The sequence below is a fragment of the Callorhinus ursinus genome, unplaced genomic scaffold (genome assembly GCF_003265705.2).
Source record: "Callorhinus ursinus isolate GAN/ISIS: 27379988/994484 unplaced genomic scaffold, GSC_fseal_2.0 scaffold16, whole genome shotgun sequence".
Classification (NCBI taxonomy): Eukaryota; Metazoa; Chordata; class Mammalia; order Carnivora; family Otariidae; genus Callorhinus; species Callorhinus ursinus.
The window spans coordinates 42,468,244-42,487,138 of NW_027397078.1; the positions used below are offsets into that span (position 1 = coordinate 42,468,244).

Genomic DNA, 18,895 nt, shown 5'->3' on the forward strand with positions numbered 1-18,895 from the left:
GGTACTCACCAGAGTATCTGCATCGAGGAAGACACACTTGCTATAATGGGTGAGGGTCCAACAGTGAAGCTTGGTGAGGGTGACCCCAAGCTCAGGCCTCTTCAGAAAGGCCAGGTGGATGTAGTCTGCACTGTCGATCAGGTTCACCTCAATTACCTCATCAAACACCTTCGTGAGGATAACCCTGGAAAAGACACATGCCAGGCACCAGGAGAGCAAGGAGACATTCAACACGGGACATGCTCTCCCTTCAAGATGACACCCCTTTGTGACTCACACACATGAAGCATGGATCCAAAACCCCATCAATCTTCATGTTCAGGTTTTATTTTTCCCATATGGAGCTTTGCATACTTTCCACATTCATGCTTAAACCTTATGCAAACTTGAAAATCTTAACAACAGTACACAATTGTCTTAGGTGGACTGAGTCCAGTCAGCCCATAAGGAGGTACTTCTCTTTGAAAAATGCATGGGCCATGGGAATGAATGCCGAGGAGGTACAAATTGACAGATGTCCCCTACAACCTCTATTCGTTTTTATCTTACGTATTTAAAACCTCCATTGTTAAGGGCATACAAGTTCAAGACTCAAATTTTGGAAGACGGTACTTTTTGTCAAAATGATATTTTCCTCTATTCCATTAAATTTTTTTGATTAAATTCTACTTCATCAGAGGTTGGAATATCTCGGGATGACAAAAAATTAAGGAAGAGCCAGAAGAAAGATGGGGGCATGTCCAAAGGATACAGGGAGCCAATCAGGATCTGAACAAGAAAACAAGTAACAAACTTAAAGTATAAAATGAATATTCATGGGTCCAGACTAATATCATAATTGAATAAATAAGTAAATGGGGAAGAAGGAGCAGCAATTCCTTAGAGAAGAATTCCAAGTACTAAATGCATTAGGAAGGAGGGAAATAGAAAATCACCATTAGGCTAACATGACAGTAATAATTATTGCTGACAAGGTTCACCGGTGGAGGCTAAAATCAATGCGTAAATGTTTTGAGAAGAAATAGCATGTTTTCATAGGCTGAAAGTATCTCCTCCAGGAGACCTATCAATTACAAAGACAAAAATCATAACCCCACAGATAATACCTTATCCATATGATCAAGGTTTAATATCACCAGTAACAGGTCACAGCAACATCACATGCTCCCTGATAGGGCGCCCTGGTAAAGGTACATCACTCCTGAGGACTTTTTTTTTTTTTTGCCAGAAATACATAACCTCAGTCTACTAATGAGAAAATATTGGACAAATGCAAGCCCAAAGAATTCTATAAAACAAATGACCAGTACTCCCCGAAAATGTCAAGATCATGACACATGAGAAAAGAAGGAGAAAATGTCATAGATGGGAAGTTACAAGGGCAGACCTCTCTAATGCAACGTGGGATCCCGGATGGGAACAGAATCATTACATCAAAGGCATCCTTTATTTTCAACATTTTGTGTTGCTATTGAAAGTGCCTCCTGTACACATCCAGGATATGGCTGGATTTTACGTTTATTTTCCCATGACAAAATTCTCTCTCCTTTAAATGGTTTTTTTAACCCATTCACCTTTAAAGATTTTATTTATTTATTTATTTATTTATTTGAGAGAGAGAATGAGAGAGAGAGAGAGAGCATGGGGGGGGGAGGGTCAGAGGGAGAAGCAGGCTCCCCGCCGAGCAGGGAGCCCGACGCGGGACTCGATCCCGGGACTCCAGGATCATGACCTGAGCCGAAGGCAGTCGCTCAACCAACTGAGCCACCCAGGCGCCCTAACCCATTCACCTTTAGTATGATCATTGATATATTCGAGTGGAGTCCTGCAGTATTATTTTTTCCTTTTTTTTTAACATGTATCAGACTTTCTTCTTCTTTGTAATCCTTTCCCACCTTCCACTGCATGGGTTAGATTTTTTTTTTTCCCATTCCATGCATTTTCCATTAATGCTTGGGAAGTTGTACATATCCTTTCTAGTCTTCTGATAGTTACCATCCTCAACCTTCGACACACATATTTAAACTTAGATTTTCTACTGAATGTAAAAACGGTCAGCATCTGTATCTTCACCCTGGACAAGACAGGAATATCAGCCTATGTTCACTTCTGCCCCTCCCCTCTGCCCCCCTCATTCACCTCTGGGTGGAGTGTAAATCCGAGATTATTTTCATAATTATGCCTCAACACATTTACAATTAACTTTGAGCTTCACTCATTTATTTGCTTAGTGCTACTTCTTTATTGCAAGTTTTTCTTCCTTGGATTCGCATTTCACTTTGCTTGAGTATATCCTCAAGTAATTTTGTTCTCAAACATCTTTGAGGGGTAAAATTTTCAAGCTTTTATGTATTTGGAATATCTTTCATTTGCTTTCGAATTGCACTGATTTGGTTGAATTCAGAAATCTCATTCCAAAATTACTTTTGCCCCACCATGGCAGGATGGTGGGGGGAGGGGTGAAACAGGTGACGGGGATTAAGAGGTACAAACTTCCCATTATAGAGTAAATATGTCACAAAAATGAAGAGTACAGTATGGGGAATGTAGTCAATAATATTGTCATAATTTTCTACAGTGACCATACTTATGGCGGTGAGCATTCTGTAATGCACAGAATGTCGAATCCCCGTGCTGTACACTCGAAACTAACGTAATACTCGACATCAACTATACTTTTGTAGACACACACATGAAATTGCTTTGCTCCAGAAAATTTTAGACATCAGCTATCTCAACCTGACTGATGCTGAAATGCTTTTAGCACCTTTCTCTGTTCTTGATGCTCTGGGATGCCACCCCTCGGTATCGACATTTGCGTTCGTTCATTCTGCCCAACACTCAAAGGGGCATTCTCAGAGCTGAAATAGGAGAGGAGTTATTTCCTACAATCCGTTCTCTCTTTTGCTCCTTTTGAAACTTCCAGTATGAGGGAGATGTTTATGCTTCCAGAGTCTATCTGTTATATCCTGTACCGGCTTGTACCTTACATTTTTTGGTGCTTTTTCATCGAACGGTATTGAAAGTACCTACATCTCTGAGAGTGTACTCTCTCATCACCAAGTTTCCCTTGCTTTAAACCCAGTTATTTATGGAATTCATGGCATCCTTAGGGTTGTATAAAGATCCGGGAGCAGCGGGGCAGAGGGCAAAAGAAATATCACTCCATGTTGCTACAAATAGACTGTGATGTATGTCCTTAAATCCCTTTGTTCAGCTCTGCCTGTTTTCTCAAAATAAGTGCCTGGGCTTGGAATGAAGTTTCAAGACTACAATTTGAAGCTTTCTGCAGAATGATTACCCCACTCGGCACTTGGACCACACAGCCTGGAAGAGCAGAGTGGTGGTCCTCATACCCACACCCTCGGTCACTTTTGGTCACCTGTCACTGTTTGTCAGTGGACCACAGGGCACCGTTCCTCAGCTCTCCCACTGACTGCAAAGTACGTAACAGGTCCTATAAAAGCTACATGGTTCTGGAATACCGAACCTTCCCAGGATTCCTGGATGTGTCTGAATATTTTACAGTTCATCTTGAGTGGACCAGGAGACTGAAGAGAGTCAGTGTTGACAGCTTTTACTGACCCTGAGGAGACAGGAATGGAGGACAGAATGGTGTGTTCTTGTGGGGTCCTTTTGGCTTTATCAGGACAGTTCTATGAAAAAATATGGCTGCCCCCCATCACTAGGGGGACTGATGGGCCAGTTGGCAACCAAGAAAGACCCCATGTTTCCTGTCTTGGTCCCAAACGACACACACAGGGACATGTGTCTACCTCAGGGTCGGCATTCCCAGCTCTGCGGCTGCTGGAGCCTCTGGTCTGACTCTGAAGAGCAGGGGTCTGGACATAGGGGAATGTGTTTCTCTCCGGGGACGAAGAGCTCAACTTTGGCAAAAGAGGAAATACGCTGTACACACTAAGTTGAAACACTTTTGAGAAAATGGGTTACAGCCGATTTGCCTCTAGTCTAATGATGTCATTTGATATCAGAGATGAAGGTCTGCCCCCCCCAAAACACCAACATTTACAAAGACAGTCTGCCAACCTAGCTGGTCATAAATATCCCCCATCGATGTAATAATGGTTCATACCCTCCACCATTGTGAGATTCATCTGTCCACTTGTGAAGTCTGGTTGTAAGACTTTTTTGGAATATTATATAGACAACAAGCCTCCTCCCCATTAAAGCTTTTGTAAATGCGTTCCTTAGTTTATTTGTTTGATCTTTTACTTTTACACATAGTATTTCTGGCCTATACAGGTCCTGGTATCCTCCTTTGCTTTCATTTAAGATGGTTTCCCCCACATTCGGACGAATGAAACGTCCATCCATGTCAGTGTTTGAAGACATTTTTCCTTACCCCGACTTCGGGGAGGGTCGTGGGTGGTGATCCTACCAGCAGATGGTGGGTGGAGACCAGGGACACTCCAACTCAGGGAATCATCCAGCCCCAGATGTTAACAGTGCCCAGGCTGAGACATCCTGATCTATTGACTTCTAAGATGTCTCTATGCTTTAAAAATTTTACCTTTACACTCATAATCTACCCGGATTCATCTTGGTACACATTTAGCTTTATAGTCAAAGGACCGTATCATTGCCTTTCTCTGATAGATGGATGGGCTGAATTACATGGAGGCCGTGAACTGTCTTCCTTAGGGTACCGTTCATTTCTCTACGATACACCTCGAGCGGTCTGGCTGCTGTTGTGTATTTGGCGGCTTTTCTCATCTATATGTAAAACACAACCAAACCCGTAAATCAAGTTTGGGTATCAAGATTGGGACAGTTTCTTAAAATAAATGAAGACATTCATTTTTTTTCCCTTGTCTCTGAGATCACTCCTATCACATGGAAATTCATTCATTGTGACCAACGTAACAAAACGTCCTTTATAACTGCCCAGGCTCAGAACCTTCTACCAGATAAGCTTTTGGTAACATTCTCTATTTTCCACCCCGGAGTACTGAGCGGTGTTTTCTACGCTTTCTAGTATCAGTGTGGGGTCATCTGAATTTCCCTACAAGGATCAAGTATTTCGTCAATATTACCAGCAAAGTGCTCTGTGTCCTGTTTGCTTTTAAAATTGAAGTTGCATGCAAATGACTACTTTTTCACTTTTACTTTGGATACTTACGTTTTCTGCCATCTTAATTTACTTTTAAATAATCCAACACTTGGATTTTTTTCCTGTTCCCAGTTTTTAGTTTTTTATGGATCTCTTCCTTCTTGCCTTATGTATTTTTTGTTTGTTTTTTCTTAATTTTTTTCCAAATGGATCATTTCTTCACTGATTTTAACTTTTGTATTGTTTGCCTTCTGTATTTTTTGTTTGTTTTAATATAAACTTTTTTTGAACTTGATCATTTATTTCTTCACTGATTTTAATGTTTTTCTCTGGCATGACTTCAGCCTTCCCGTTTGGCTTGTATAGGTAGTATTCATATTGCTAATATTTTTTTAAGCACCGTAGAATTCAGTCTTCGATTTCTTCGCTTATGAAATGTTTAGGAATTTCTAATTTAAAATGTCCAAGGGTAATGTGGTTTTTAAATTCGTTTTGCTATTAATGCCTACTTTTATTACATTATAGTCAAAGACTATAACATTCAATTTCTGCTCCAAGTGTCACATTAAATGCCTCCTTGTACCATGAGTACAAAATCAATTTTTCTAAGTGGTCTATGGCTGATGAGACTAAAGATCACTGTTTACATAATGCATAACATTTAAGAGATCCCTCATGCTCTATTCATTAGATCAATTTACTCACGTGTCTCATTTGTGAGTTAAACACGAGGAAAACTACACAAAAAGACTCTCCCTCTACCCTTCTTTGCATGTGCCTGTGTATCAGGTTGGGTTTTTTAATATGCTTCATATGGTGATTGTTGGCACATAAAGGATCTTGAGCAGTGTATCTGAAATGTGAATTCTCCGCTTTATTACGTAGTGTCCCTTGCCCAGATTCTTATACTCAGAAAACCATATGATTGTTTCTGCTTTTCCTTTCTTCTACATGTGATCCAAGAACTCTGTCCATCGTTTATTAAATAAATATATCAGATAGAGGAGGTGAGTGGGGGATGGGTTAAGTAGGTGATGGGGATGAAGGGGGGGCATTTGTTGTGATGAGCACCAAGTGACGCATGGAAGTGTTGAATCACTATATTGTGTACCTGAAACTAATATTATGCTGTATGTTAGCTAACTGGAAGTTTAAAAAATATATAAATTATATATATAATATACATATAAATAATATACATATTTTGTATGTAAATATAAACATATGTAAATTATATATATAAATATATCAAAAATATATATCAGATAACATGGGTCCCTTTTCAATGTGCATAGTTTCATAAATGTATTTACAATGGTTATTTACCCTCAATACTAGGTTTTTACTCGCCTCCTTATCCTTCCAGAAAGGGCTTTCTCATTAAGTTGTGCTTTTTGATATCACTTTCAGCCAGCAGATAATTTTTTTTTTCTCTTTTTAGTAGCAAAGCCCCGAACCACCTGTGTGCTTGAGAATCACTTCCGACCATGTTGTCAATGACCGATAAATTTGGCCAAATGGCTTCTTGGACAAACCCAGAAATCATCACTGCAACTTTAAAAAGTCATCAATACGTAGACATCTCCGTTTGGGGGCTTTATTTGCTTTTCTCACGTTTGGTGATACCCACAATTTCCTGGTGTTTCTTCACTTTGGGAAATTTTCTTCAAATACAATCTTGTTTCCAAGCTGGTTTCATTTGCTCTCAGCTTTGGAGCAGGCCCACCTCTGTTTTAAAGCTTCCTACTCTATAAACTTATGCTCAGGTACCCGGAAGCACCTGACATTTTCCATATAACAATGACTCTCACAGTCTGCAGGGCGGATTGCACGGAATGGGGTCTCTAAAAAGTTTAATTTTTCATAATTGTTATTATTAACTGCTAACATTTCCTCAGCTCACAGCCAGACCCCTTTCAACTCCACCTGTCCTAGCAGCTCTATTTGTATCAACAAATCTCTACTTCCACGAATTTTATTAAAAGCACTCCTCGGATCTTTTCTAAAGTCCTTCCATCCATCCCGTAGTAACTTGTTTCACGAATACGGTCTCTCCCCTGAACTTGAGTATGACGTCCCCACCTTCACTTGGGGAGATGTCTTGCAGGCTTGGTGCCGATTTAAATTCTTCCGTGTGTCTTCACCTTAACTTAAAAAGTGGGCTTTCCCACCTGATGCTTCGTCAAGGAGTGGGTGGGCTCTCCTCGTTCCTTCAGACTACCTAGTCTGGATCAGAACCGGCCTTTCAGATCTCAGCCCCGAGAGCTGGCTGAGCGAACCTGACACCGCTCCTTTAATGAGGTAGTGAAGGAGAGGGTGGGAAATCCCTCTGGGAGCCACGTCCTTGCACCGAGCAACGAAGTCTCTGTGCCTACTACAGCCGGACTGAATTCCAGGGGCCACCCCAGCTCCCACAGCTCCCTTTACTGGTGCCCTCTGCTAACTGGGACAACCCCTTACTGCAGTGGCCATCAGCGTACCAGAGATAAGCCCATGCACACTTTTCCAGGTTTCTGCAAACTCTGGGCCTCCCCATGTCCTCCAACGCTGCTCACCCAGAGCCTGACTCTCTTCTGCCAACCCCTGCCTCCAGGAAGGCCTCCTCGAACCTCCCACTACCCTTCCAGGCTCACCCCACACATGAACACAATGGCCCTGTGCACGCCACCCACAGCCAAGAAGAAACTGGAAGACCCTCATGCCTACGTGTCTATCACAAAACTCTTCTGCCATTCTTTGCATTTGCCATGGCATCCTGCAAACCCCTCCATATCGCAGGCATCCGGACCATGCCTCCAGAAGCCACAGATTCACGAAACTCTGTTCTTACAGCAGCCACCTTCAAGAGAAGTCTCCACGCACACGGCTACACCGAGCTGACATCAGTCACCTGGGAACACCCAGAGGGAAGAAATGGTCTCCCAAGTGAACTAGCACCACTCGTGCTATTGTGGAGATAGCACCGCGCGTGTGTCTACAGATGGGAACGTCCCCACGCTCAGGCTGGAATGCACAACCCGCGCTACAGAACCAAGGCGCCAAGGGGCTCCGGCGTCTGCATTTGCGAGGGCGCGCATGTGGACCTGCAGGCATCCTTCATCTCCCCTCTCGAGCCGGGCATGGCAATCTTAAGCCAAGAGCACGCAGCTCCCGGACTCTGGGAGTCACGTGCATTCAGATCACTGCAGGGGCACCCGGCTCTTTCCAGGAGACATATCATGGACCCATCGTGGCAGCAACCTGCCCCCACTTCCTTGTCCCTGCCTATGCCATGCTTCCCTCTATGGACCCTGTGTCTGCTGAGTGTGACCTCACTGGCTACAAAAAGGGAGTACTGCTTATCTTGAGTTGGCGCTGCCTCTGCCCCACGGTCTCCCCTCTGCCCCCTCAGACCCTCAAATCCACCCCCGCGGACCACTGACCTTTGGACAGCTCACAGTCTCTCGTCATGAGGAGTAGACGGTGGCCTGGAGCATGGAGTGGGGCAGGCTGAGATTCCCCGCTCTGCTACGCCTGCCCGAGGAGTCTTGGTAGATGGCAGCAAGCCTGGCACCAACAGCAGCCACCCCAAGAGGAATCACGTGATTCACACGAGTGAGCTCGTGTAGGGAGCTCGTAGTGGAGCCAGCCACGTGGCACCACTCACGTGGCCATCAGGTGTCCCATGAGTTCCAGCTCTCAGGAGCCACGCATCTGCTCCGCCTGACGGCCCTGCTCTTTGACGCTCATCTGTCACCGATCCCACGCTCGGCCGGCCCCCACGTCCCACCTGCCTGTTACATCTCTAAGCCCTAGTGAACACCCTGCATCCAGCCTTTGTTTTCCAGAGCAATCGAGAGAAACTCGGAGTAACCCTTTGCCCCTAGACATGCACTCACCACCACAACAGAAGAGCCAGGCGCACGGCACGGCCCCGTGGAGGTACCCCTAACCCATCTTCCCTGGGAAACATCCTACATGGGGATGGAGACGCACCAGGATGTAAAAATCTATGCTGCACGTTGCAGGATTTTGCAGAACCACATGTGACTTGCTACAACCTCCAATCTTAAACCTCTCACGCCCTCTACCGAGACTCACTTCCTTCAATAGCGAATCGAGCGTACCACCGTCAGATGCCCCCCCGAGTCAGCGGGAGCTCCAGATGCACCGGCGGTTCCCGGGACCTCCGCAAGCACAAGACGCAGGAATCAGCCAGGCACGGGAACGTCTTCCCGACTTACCTGAGCAGGCTGGACACCTGTGGGGTGATAAGCACCACCAGCTTCCTGGTCGCACGCTGGTTCCTCAGTGACTGTCCCAGAACCAGCGCACCCTGGCAGTAGATGTCGTTGGTGGCCAGCGTCACGAACGCCTGGTCAGATACTGCGGGTGTGGACAAAGACACCAGAGTCACGTTCCTGGTGGGTCTCAGGAGGTGGAGGGGTTGGCGGTCACCCCTCTCTCTGAAGCTTCACCAACTGAACCGACCAACTGCTCCATAGTTTTCAAATGTTCACTAAGAACTTCATTTCCTTCCTTCCTTCCTTCCTTCCTTCCTTCCTTCCTTCCTTCCTTCCTTCCTTCCTTCCTCTCTCTCTCTCTCTTTCTTTCTTTGTAATCTCTCTGCCCAACACGAGGCTCGAACTCATGACTCCGAGATCAAGAGTCACGTGCTGAGCCACCCAGGCACCCCCTACATCTCTTCCTTTGAACACACACAAACACACGCAGACAAGAGCGTAAGGAGCCTACACGTAATGCCGTGTTCTGCTCTGCATTCGAGTCTAAAAAAACTCACCTCAAATACCTGAATCTGAGAAACAAACACATCAAAACATGTAAGCAACTGCCCAGTTACCTGAGCTAGGATGCAGATGTCTGCCCAACTCAAAACAAAACAAAACAACGAAACAAAACAGAACCATGCCCAGTTTCAGTGTCTCACTAGGTGGGGAAGAAACGCCGACAAGGGATCCAATGGACGGCAATTTCCAGGCTAAGTGCATCCTCGCAGCGCTGGTCGCTTTTATGGGGACTTCCAACCAACTTACTTCCTGCTCCCCCAGGAGCTCGTTGCCAGGAGAGAGACAACAGTTTCAAGAAAAATCCTGTGCAGGCTCCCGTGCTGTCTGCAGAAATTAAAATGCGCAGCACGCAACGTGGGGCCAGAACACACAGACCTCACTTCTCAAAGAGCAGAGCGCCCTCCCCTCCCCGGGGCCGGCGGCTCCCAAAGCAGGGCCCGAAGGACTGGCATTCACGCTAAATATAACGTGATGAACACAAGCTTCTGAGGCCTGGTTCCCGGGGGGGGGGGGGGGGGGGGCCCCCCCTCCTTGACCTTTTACATTCCATGGGGGTAAATTCCCAAACGTGCCTGTTACAACAGGCTCCTGTCACACCCCCCTGCGACGGGATCGTCGTCCAGACAAGAGGAAGGTGCAGCTGCATTCGCCTGAGGGAAGGTACAGGATGGAATATAATACAAACAGCAAAGTCACCCAAGTTGGTAACTGCATCCACTGGTTTTGCTGCATTTTTATAAGCACATAAATGTAACTGCTTTAACCAGTGGGTATTATGAGCTGAAACATGTCCCCCCTGCCCCCCGGCCAACGTCGCAGGAAGTCCTCACTCCCAGGACCTCAGAATGCGGATATATTTGGAGATGGGGTCTTGGAAGACGGGATTCAGGTAAAATATTGGGGTGGGCCCTGATCCCCTAAGACGGGGATCCTCACAGGAAGAGACGATGAGGGCACAGACACAGACAGAGGCATGGCCACGTGAGGACACCGGGAGAACACGGCGTTTACACGCCCAGGAGAGACACCTCGGGAGGAACCAGCCTCGGCTCCGCCTGGATCTCAGACTCCCAGCCTCTAGGACGGGGAGGAATAAATATACGTTCTTTAAGGCAGCCCATCGGTGGGATTTGTCTAGCACCCTAATAAACTGGGGCATTAAACTTAGGAAGTAGACCGGGTAATCTCCGGGCGTGCTGTGGGGTCATCCTGTTGATAGGACCACGAATCCCTCCAACCTAAGCAAGGGCGGAGTGTTTCCCCCATACCCACCCTGGGGGAAAGAAGCAGAGCAATCAGCTGCTGACCCTCTCAGGTTTAATTTTATATGCAACTGCCCTTTCCAGGCTGAGAAACTTCTCTTTTTCTACGAAGCTACATTTCCATCACTGTAACTGGCTATGCATTTCACATGTAAACAATTTAAATTGGATCCTCCTCAAAGAAAAAGAAAATTCGCAACACAGCTTAGTTGGGTATTCCTAAAAAGAACCTCAAATTCCTTCTAAATGGAAGTTAACACAAAGACACGAAAAATATCCAACTAGATTATTCCTACTGCTTCTATCCTCTCAATGATCACTAAGGAAACTGTTATCCAATTGGCGGGGTCTGTTTTGACTCAGCATGGCTGATAAATATGGGTCTCCTTCCCCGGAGACTTATCAAACCAGACACCAGAAGAACAATTAGATTTCCAACCGTCTCATGTTTCAGACCTACTTGGTTGGAACACATCAGCTGCTTCCACATGAGAAACAAGTCGCGGGTGAGGCAGGGGGAAGCCGGGAGGTCCTGGGAGCAGAGCTGCTCCACGGTCCGTGGAGGGGAGCACCTTACCTGGGAGGGCTTTGGGGACCCCAAGCGACGCACTGAGGACAAGCTATTTGTCCAGAAGCTTCCTGATTCGCAGGATGGATGGAGACAGTGCTGGGTCTAGAGAGAGGGTAGACTCCGCCCTTGCTTAGCATGGAGGGATTCGTGGTCCTATCAACAGGATGACACCACAGCACCCCCGGAGAGCAACCCCCTCTCTCCAGCGACCCCAACAAGCAAACCCACGCTCTGCGAGAAAGACGCACACGTCTGAAGGCTGGCCACCAGGGCCCCGTGCACCATGTTGCAAGATCACTCGCGGACAAGAGCCCGTCAGAGGTGCAAAGGCAGACCAGTGGACTTTAAGGTATAACAAGGACGAAAACTCATTAACGGGTCTTCAGAGGCCACACTGCCTTGCTTTTAAGAAGCTACCGATGACCAAGTCTCGCTGTATCAAGGAATGTCCACGACCATCCAAGGACACTGCTATTAGAGTCAGTGGCTAGCTTCCTCCCTGGCCCCTCCTCTTTTACTCAAAGGTGGTTTTTGTTCCCCGAAAACATGCCGAATACCCACTTCGGGTCTTCGAGCACATTCCCGGGCTGATGGAGATGCATCCGAAGGTTGCTCATTGAATGCTGGCATTATATGGGCCCTAGCGGCTTTGGGGGCAGAGTGGTTTTTACTGTGGAGAGCTGCACACCGCCCCCTGGAACAGAGAAACCGTTCTGCTTCTCCTCCGAGACAGAGTCCTGCAGCGGGAACCACAGGAAACCCCGCCTGAACCATTTTCCTTTCCGAGGCCAGGCAGGAGAAAAACAGCATGGAAGCTCCTCTGTGATTTTACCAAATTGCTCCTCCAAATACAAAGTAACCTGTTGTTTAAAAAAAAAAAAATGCGCTCATGGATGATCAGGTCTGGTCTCGTGCAAGATGGGGTGTCTTCATGATAAAAACAGGACAGGCATCTCTCTTACGGGTTAAGGCCACAGTCCCATTGTCTAATTTCTTTTAGCCCTCTGAACTGCCCACATCTGATGTGTACAAACCCCCCTGAAGGGCAGGTGTGTAAGACTGAGTCTGACCCCTGGGGGCCAGGTCTTGCCCTAAACCCCAGCCATGTGGCCACCCCAAGCCCACTGCCCTGCCGGGGGATTACTGCAGTCTTTATTGGAATAAAGGAGTACGCCCGGTGGTCTGAACTTGGGAACCCCCAAAGGCACTGTGTTCCTAAAGTTTTAGGGGCACAAACTTCCTATCTGTCTACCAGTGGGTGAGAACTGCCCAAGAAAGTAGCGCATCTAAACTCCTAGGGCTGCCTTTTACAGAAGGGAAATTCAGGAATCTCGAGGCCCCATGATCAGGCTATATATGGACCCCTCCCAGCGGGTGAGACTCACCCCATCTCCATCTGCAACCCGGCAGCGCCAGGCTCTGCAAACGCAGGGATAGGCTGGGGAGGCGTTGGGGAGGCCAGGGGCTTGGGGGTGATTATGTCGGCAAAGGGGGGGGTTCTCCCCAGAGCAGACCGACCTCACAGGTCCCAGAAGGAACAGGGAGGCTGGGCCGAAAGCGTTCGCGGTCTTACCCGGCATGGTTTGGGCACAGTAGTGCCGACGTGCGCCTGGGTTCTCTTGGGCGTGGTGGGTGGACTCTGCCGCCGGGAGCAGGGCCTAGCAGAGGCTTCGTCTCCAAGGGACCCTCGCAGATTTCCAGGCCTGCAGGCGACAGCTCGGCATTCCAGACACCCCATAGTAGCTGCAGCCCCAGCCCAGCGCCCCCTCACCCGGCCCCGCGTCACCTGGGCCCCGCTGAACCGAAGCCACCTCCACGACTCCCATGCCCTGCCCCTCATCCTCCGCGCTCCTGGGCAGCCTCTGTCCTCCAGCCAGGCTCCCCTCGACCCCCCGGCCTCGCCCCGGAGTCACCTGCGACCCCTCTGCGCCCCGCTTATACTCCCCGTTCTGGGACACCCTCAGCCCCTTGGCCACCCGGGTTTCAGAAGCGTCCGCAGTGCGCCAGGCACTTCTTCCTGGCTCCAGTGGGTCCTGTACTCCCGCCCGGCGCCCCCACGACTCCTCGGCCGCTCCCCAGTCACCTGCGGCCCGGCTGCGCCCCGCCCCTCCTCCGCGCTCCTGGAGGCCCCGGCCCCACTCCGGGCCCGCGCCCCCGTCACCTCCTTTCTCGCGAAGACCCCACTGCGCGCCCCACGCTGCACACCTCGTCCCTCGGCTCTCTGGCACCCCTGCGGCCACCCCCCCGCCCCGGTTCCCGGCACGCCCAAGCGGCCTCCACGCCCCCGCACCTCCTGCGCGCTCCCGCAGCCCCGGCCCTCCCCACACCCGCCGCCCCGCGCCTCCCTAGCGCTGCCGCACTGCCGGCGCCCCCCCGCACCTCCGGGGCGCTCAGGCAGCCCCCGCGCCACACTCCGCAGATCCCTCCCCAGCCCCCCGCAACCCCTCGCCCCCCACACCTCCTGCGCGCTCCGGTGGTTTCTGGCCCCTCCGGCGCTGGGAGGGCCTCGCGGCCCGCGGCCCGCGCCCCGCGATTGGCCGCTCGTCGGAAGCCCGGCCCCACCCCCGCTCGGCCTCCGGGCGCGGGTCCCCCACCACAGAGCTGCGGCCCCAGCCCGCCTTGCCGGCGCGCCGCCTGCCGCCTGTCTCAGTGCCCGGGGAGAGAGCCGCAGAGGGGCCTGGGCCGCCCTTCGTTCCCGCGCCCCGCCCCTGCCCCCCGCGGCCCCCTCCCCGCGGAATCCGGGAGCCCGTGGTTTCTAGTTTGGACATTTAACCTTCACCCAGCCCGCTCCAGAGTAAATGTTTGCAGTGGCCTGGCGGCCTGGGCCCAAGGCCAGCCGGCTGCCCTGGAGAGGCCACGCTTGGAAACCTCCCCGGCGGGACAGAGGCACACGCGATCTTACTGAATTCGGGGGTGGGCGAAGGAAGGAGTCGAGCATGGGCGCACGCATGGACGCCAGAGAGGATCACAAGATAAATGGAGACTTGGCGCCTCAGCGGTTGAATCCATGCACGCATGGGCGGATGCACCAGGGAGTGTGTGCGTGAGTGAGGGCGCGCGTGCGCATGCAGGAGTGCGGCTGTGCAGGCCCGCAGGGAGCGGGTGGGTGCCGTCCACGCTCTCCGGGCTTGGATGTGTGAGTGACGGGCCGCATGCATGAATGCAAGATTGTACCCACGAGCGAAGGCATGCGTGAGGATATGCGCGCACCGGTGCGTGAGTGAGCACGGACAGGAATAACTGAATGCATGCGTGCGTGAATGAAGGAGGGGATCTAGGAATGAGTGAATGAGTGCGCTCAAGGCATGAATGAGTGAGTTCATGTATGCGTAATTGGATGAGTACGTGAGGGTCCGTATCCAAGAAAGAGTAGTGTGCGCAGGAGTGAATGACTGAATCAAATGTATGCACAAGGGAATGAGTGAATGCAAGTATTCGTGAATGAGTGAATGTGTGCACGAGTGAACGAATTAAATGTATGAACAAGGGGATGAGTGAATGCGTGCATCCTTGAATGGATGGAGGTGCGCACAAGTGAAATTTAGGAAGTAGTTCAAGTCAACCGTCCAGAACTGGGCAGGACAGGGAGGCATGTGGCTCGTATGTGGACCCAGGAGCCCCCGCTTTGAACCTTCCCACTACTGCATGAGTATAGTTGAATGTACAGAGAAAGGGGGAGCACAGGGGCAGCGGGTACCCAGGGACGCGGCCCTGGCGAGCTGAACATGTTGGACACCCACCTTGAAGGCTCATGAGAAGAATGTGGGGTAGGAGTTGGTGTTGGGACGGGAGACATGTGAGCCATGGAGACTCACAGAGGGAGAGAAGCGTCTGCCAGATGGGCCAGGAACTCGTGGGGGAGGGGACAACTCTTGGCTGGGGCCCCAGGAGAGAGCACAAGGACCAGTGATCAGAAACACCAGGCAACTCTTTCCAGAACTCTTCATTGTCTGTGGCCCTCCTTGGTCCAGCAGGTTGTCATCGTCCTGCCGGCTGAGGGGGTCCAGGGGACGCACGTCTGCAGGGGGGAGCTGACGTGCTGCTGCTCAGGAAGGGAACAGCAGGGCTTCCTGCCCTGTCAAGTCACCTTGGGTGGGGGAGGAGGAGAGAGGAGTCCCAGAGGGGGGTCACCCAGCCGCCTGCCCCACAGGTTCACCCCACGTCGTGTCTACACCATCAGCGCACGGACCAACGTGGTTTAAAAAGATGAACAAGGTCTTTGTGCTATTATGAAAACTGCGCCTCCCAACCCCGCACTGACATCGGGGTGTCAGGGAACCCCCAGCTAGGATTCCACATCCCACACTGTGGGAACCGGCACAACTGAGGCTCCAGAAATGAGAGAAAAGGGTCCAACAGGACATCGCCCATGCTAACCTTCATTAGCGATCCGACGGATATTGCCCAACGATATAATTATTATCCGGCTATTATTATTACTGTTATTCCAGCATCTCGGCTTCCCCAGAGCAGGGCTTTGCTGGATCTCATCTGGTTCCCCAGTGGGTCAAGTCACCCACTCGCAACCCCATGGGGAACAGGGGCTTGGCATGCTCCAAAGGCACCCGGGCAGAAATATCTGGGAAGAGCCCCCTCTGGGGTCAGTACCCCGTGTTCTATCCCCAGCCCGCCAGCCTGGAAGGGGAGAAATGTTCACATGAAGCTGGACAGGCGGGGGAAGGGGCAGGTCTCACGTGAGTCCTGCTCAGCCCCCGAAAGCCCCCTCGCTTCCAGGGGAAGGCGGAGGTTCCCTGGCCTCTGGGCTGGTGCTGCGGTTGTCTCTAATATTTGCCAAGTGTCCCCACACATCCGTGTCACAGCTCATTCTGTTTGGCCTCATTCTGGCCTCAAGTGAGCAAACTGTGGAGTGCTGTGTGCAAGGGCCCTCCTCTGAGGAATGGGTCCTGGGACAGACCTCCAACAATCAGAGATCTATTTCCGAATGTCCCAGACAGCTCCTGCCTCCTTTACTACATGGGGCAGTGAGGTTCCCAAATTGTCGCCTTTCCGTGGGTAAGAAGTTACCCAGCAGCAGGATTTCGGCCTGGCACTAGTAACATGTGGGGGCGGGTCACTGTCTGAGGTGGGGCATCCCGTGTACTGTAGGGTGTGGAGCACTGTCCCTGGTCTCTACCTACCACATGCCAGGAGCATGCTGTTCCCTCCCTCAGTGTGACAACCAGAAACAACTCCAGACATTGCCAATGGTCTCCTGAGGGGCAGAATCGCCCCTGGGGTGCTAGCTACTGTGATGGATGGATGGATGATAGATGATAGATGATAGATAGATAGATGATAGATAGATAGATAGATAGATAGATAGATAGATAGATAGATAGAAAGATAGATAGATAGATAGATAGATAGATAGATAGATAGATAGATAGTTAGATGATAGATAGTGATGATGGATGGGTGGATGGATGGATGGTTGGGTGGATGGATGGACGGATGGATAGAGTCTCTTGTGCTAAAGCAGTTTCTTGGCATCAGCAGGACTGACATCTGGGGCTGGACCATTCTTTGAGCTGGGACGTCCTGTGCGCTGTGAGATCTGGAGCAGCATCCCTGGGCTCCACCCACCAGCTGCCAGGAGCACTCCCAGCTGTAACAACTGAAAATGTTTCCAGACATTGCCCCTCACTGAGAAACTCTGTCCTGTAGCAAGAGAGACTTCTGAGCGCAGAAGCCAGCTTGGGGCTGAGCCAAGCAGAACCCTCTACCAGGCCCTGAGAAAAGATGTGGGGGTGTTCTCCCTTCCCAGGCCACCCCCACAGCTTCCTCGACATATGTCTCAGCAGTCTCTGTGTGGAACGATGGAGACGAAAATGCAGTGGGCACCATCGGGGGTGTGCATGCTCGATGGGAGTGTCTGGTGGCTGGTCAGCTGTGCAGAGGGCAGCCTCCCGCCTCTCCAACTGCCGTGGGACAGGCACATCTCTCTCCAAGTGGAACACAAGCCTCTGGCTCCGATGCACATGCACATCATGGGCATCTGGGCAAATTACCAGGAGCAAAAGTCAGGTCACGCCAGCTCCCTGCTGGGGTTTCCCTTCTCAAGGGCTTCAGTCCTTGCTGGGGTGGGGCGCCCTGCTCATGGTAGGGTCCAGAGTGCATCCCTGGTCTCTACCTCCTCCCCAACCGTTCTGTATCCTGTCAACCCCATAAGCTCTCCAAAAGGTGGAGTTGGAATGCCTGCCGGCGTTCTAACAGCTCTCAGCAGAACAGCAAACAACACCAGGTGCATGAGGGGGTTGAAAGAAATAAGCATGGCCCCCTCCCCAGCCCCTGAGCCTCCCACCCACTCGCCAGCCCTGGGTCAGCCCTGAGCAGACAGCATTAGCAGCTCTCCCCGGCCACAGGCTTTGTGCATTTTTAAACCCAGAGCAGGCATCCTGCCCTGGGCGTCGCTGGGCTCCTGTGCATGGTGGGTCTCCAGGAAGCCGTGCAGAGGGGACACGTGGCGACCTCCACCGCGGGCGCATTGGGTGGAAGGTGGGCTCTCCTCTGGGCTCCTGGGAAAAGGTGTTTGCTAACTGTAGAAGTGAGCCTGCCTCCTCCCCGAAGGAGACCCGGGGAAAAAATGCGACTTTTCGTTCATTCACCAGAAACAGCATTATTAGAGAGGTATACAACCTTACTTTTTTTTTTTAATAATAATAATAACCATGTGTTGGGATAGATTTCAAAACCAGAAACTACAAAAAAAGACACCAACCGATTTGATTGTGCAACACGCTTTTGTGTGTGTGTGTGTGATCAAGGCCTTAGGAATTAACCTGAAAGACAAGCAAGAGAATGAGACAATATTTGCCATATATATATATATGTATATATATATACAGGATATCACGATTGCAATTATTTATCCATATTTTACCCACTTGTGAAGACACGCATCGTGATGTATAAAGAACTACAGTTGCAAACCGCTTGATACAACAAATAAGCGAAGCGTTTATAGCACAGGCTACTGGTTTACTTTCAACCCCTACTTTGCCCTGACTCAGCATCATAAATGGAAAAAAGATCTGCCTGAAGTTTAAGATAAACCGGTGGAGGGACACCTGGCCGGCTCAGTCCGGGGAGCTTGCGACTCTTGATCACAGGGTTGTGAGTTCGAGTCCCAAGTTGGGTGTGGAGATTACTTAAAACTAACTGGATCACACCCGTCAGAATGGCTAAAATTAACAAGTCAGGGAAC

At 50.2% G+C, this 18,895-nt stretch overlaps 1 protein-coding gene across 12 annotated transcripts in view; it reads right to left on the minus strand.

The window, feature by feature from the left end:
• The window catches only part of GYG2 (glycogenin 2), a 35,231-nt gene extending 20,554 nt beyond the window's left edge, over positions 1-14,677 (minus strand). For 5 of the 12 annotated variants that reach the window (XM_073902173.1, XM_073902171.1, XM_073902172.1 and 2 more), the window contains exons 1-5: positions 14,150-14,292; positions 13,265-13,394; positions 12,253-12,551; positions 9,295-9,436; positions 10-184 (exon numbers count right to left, since the gene is read on the minus strand). In XM_073902173.1, the coding sequence (XP_073758274.1) occupies positions 10-184; positions 9,295-9,436; positions 12,253-12,271 (336 nt within the window). In that variant the 5' untranslated portion in view covers positions 12,272-12,551; positions 13,265-13,394; positions 14,150-14,292. Of the gene's footprint in view, positions 1-9; positions 185-9,294; positions 9,437-12,252; positions 12,552-13,264; positions 13,395-13,477; positions 13,579-13,774; positions 13,916-14,070; positions 14,095-14,149; positions 14,319-14,593 lie in introns of those variants that run through there. The other 7 variants (XM_073902167.1, XM_073902166.1, XM_073902165.1 and 4 more) reach the window with 7 other exon arrangements.
• Positions 14,678-18,895: the final 4,218 nt, after the last annotated feature.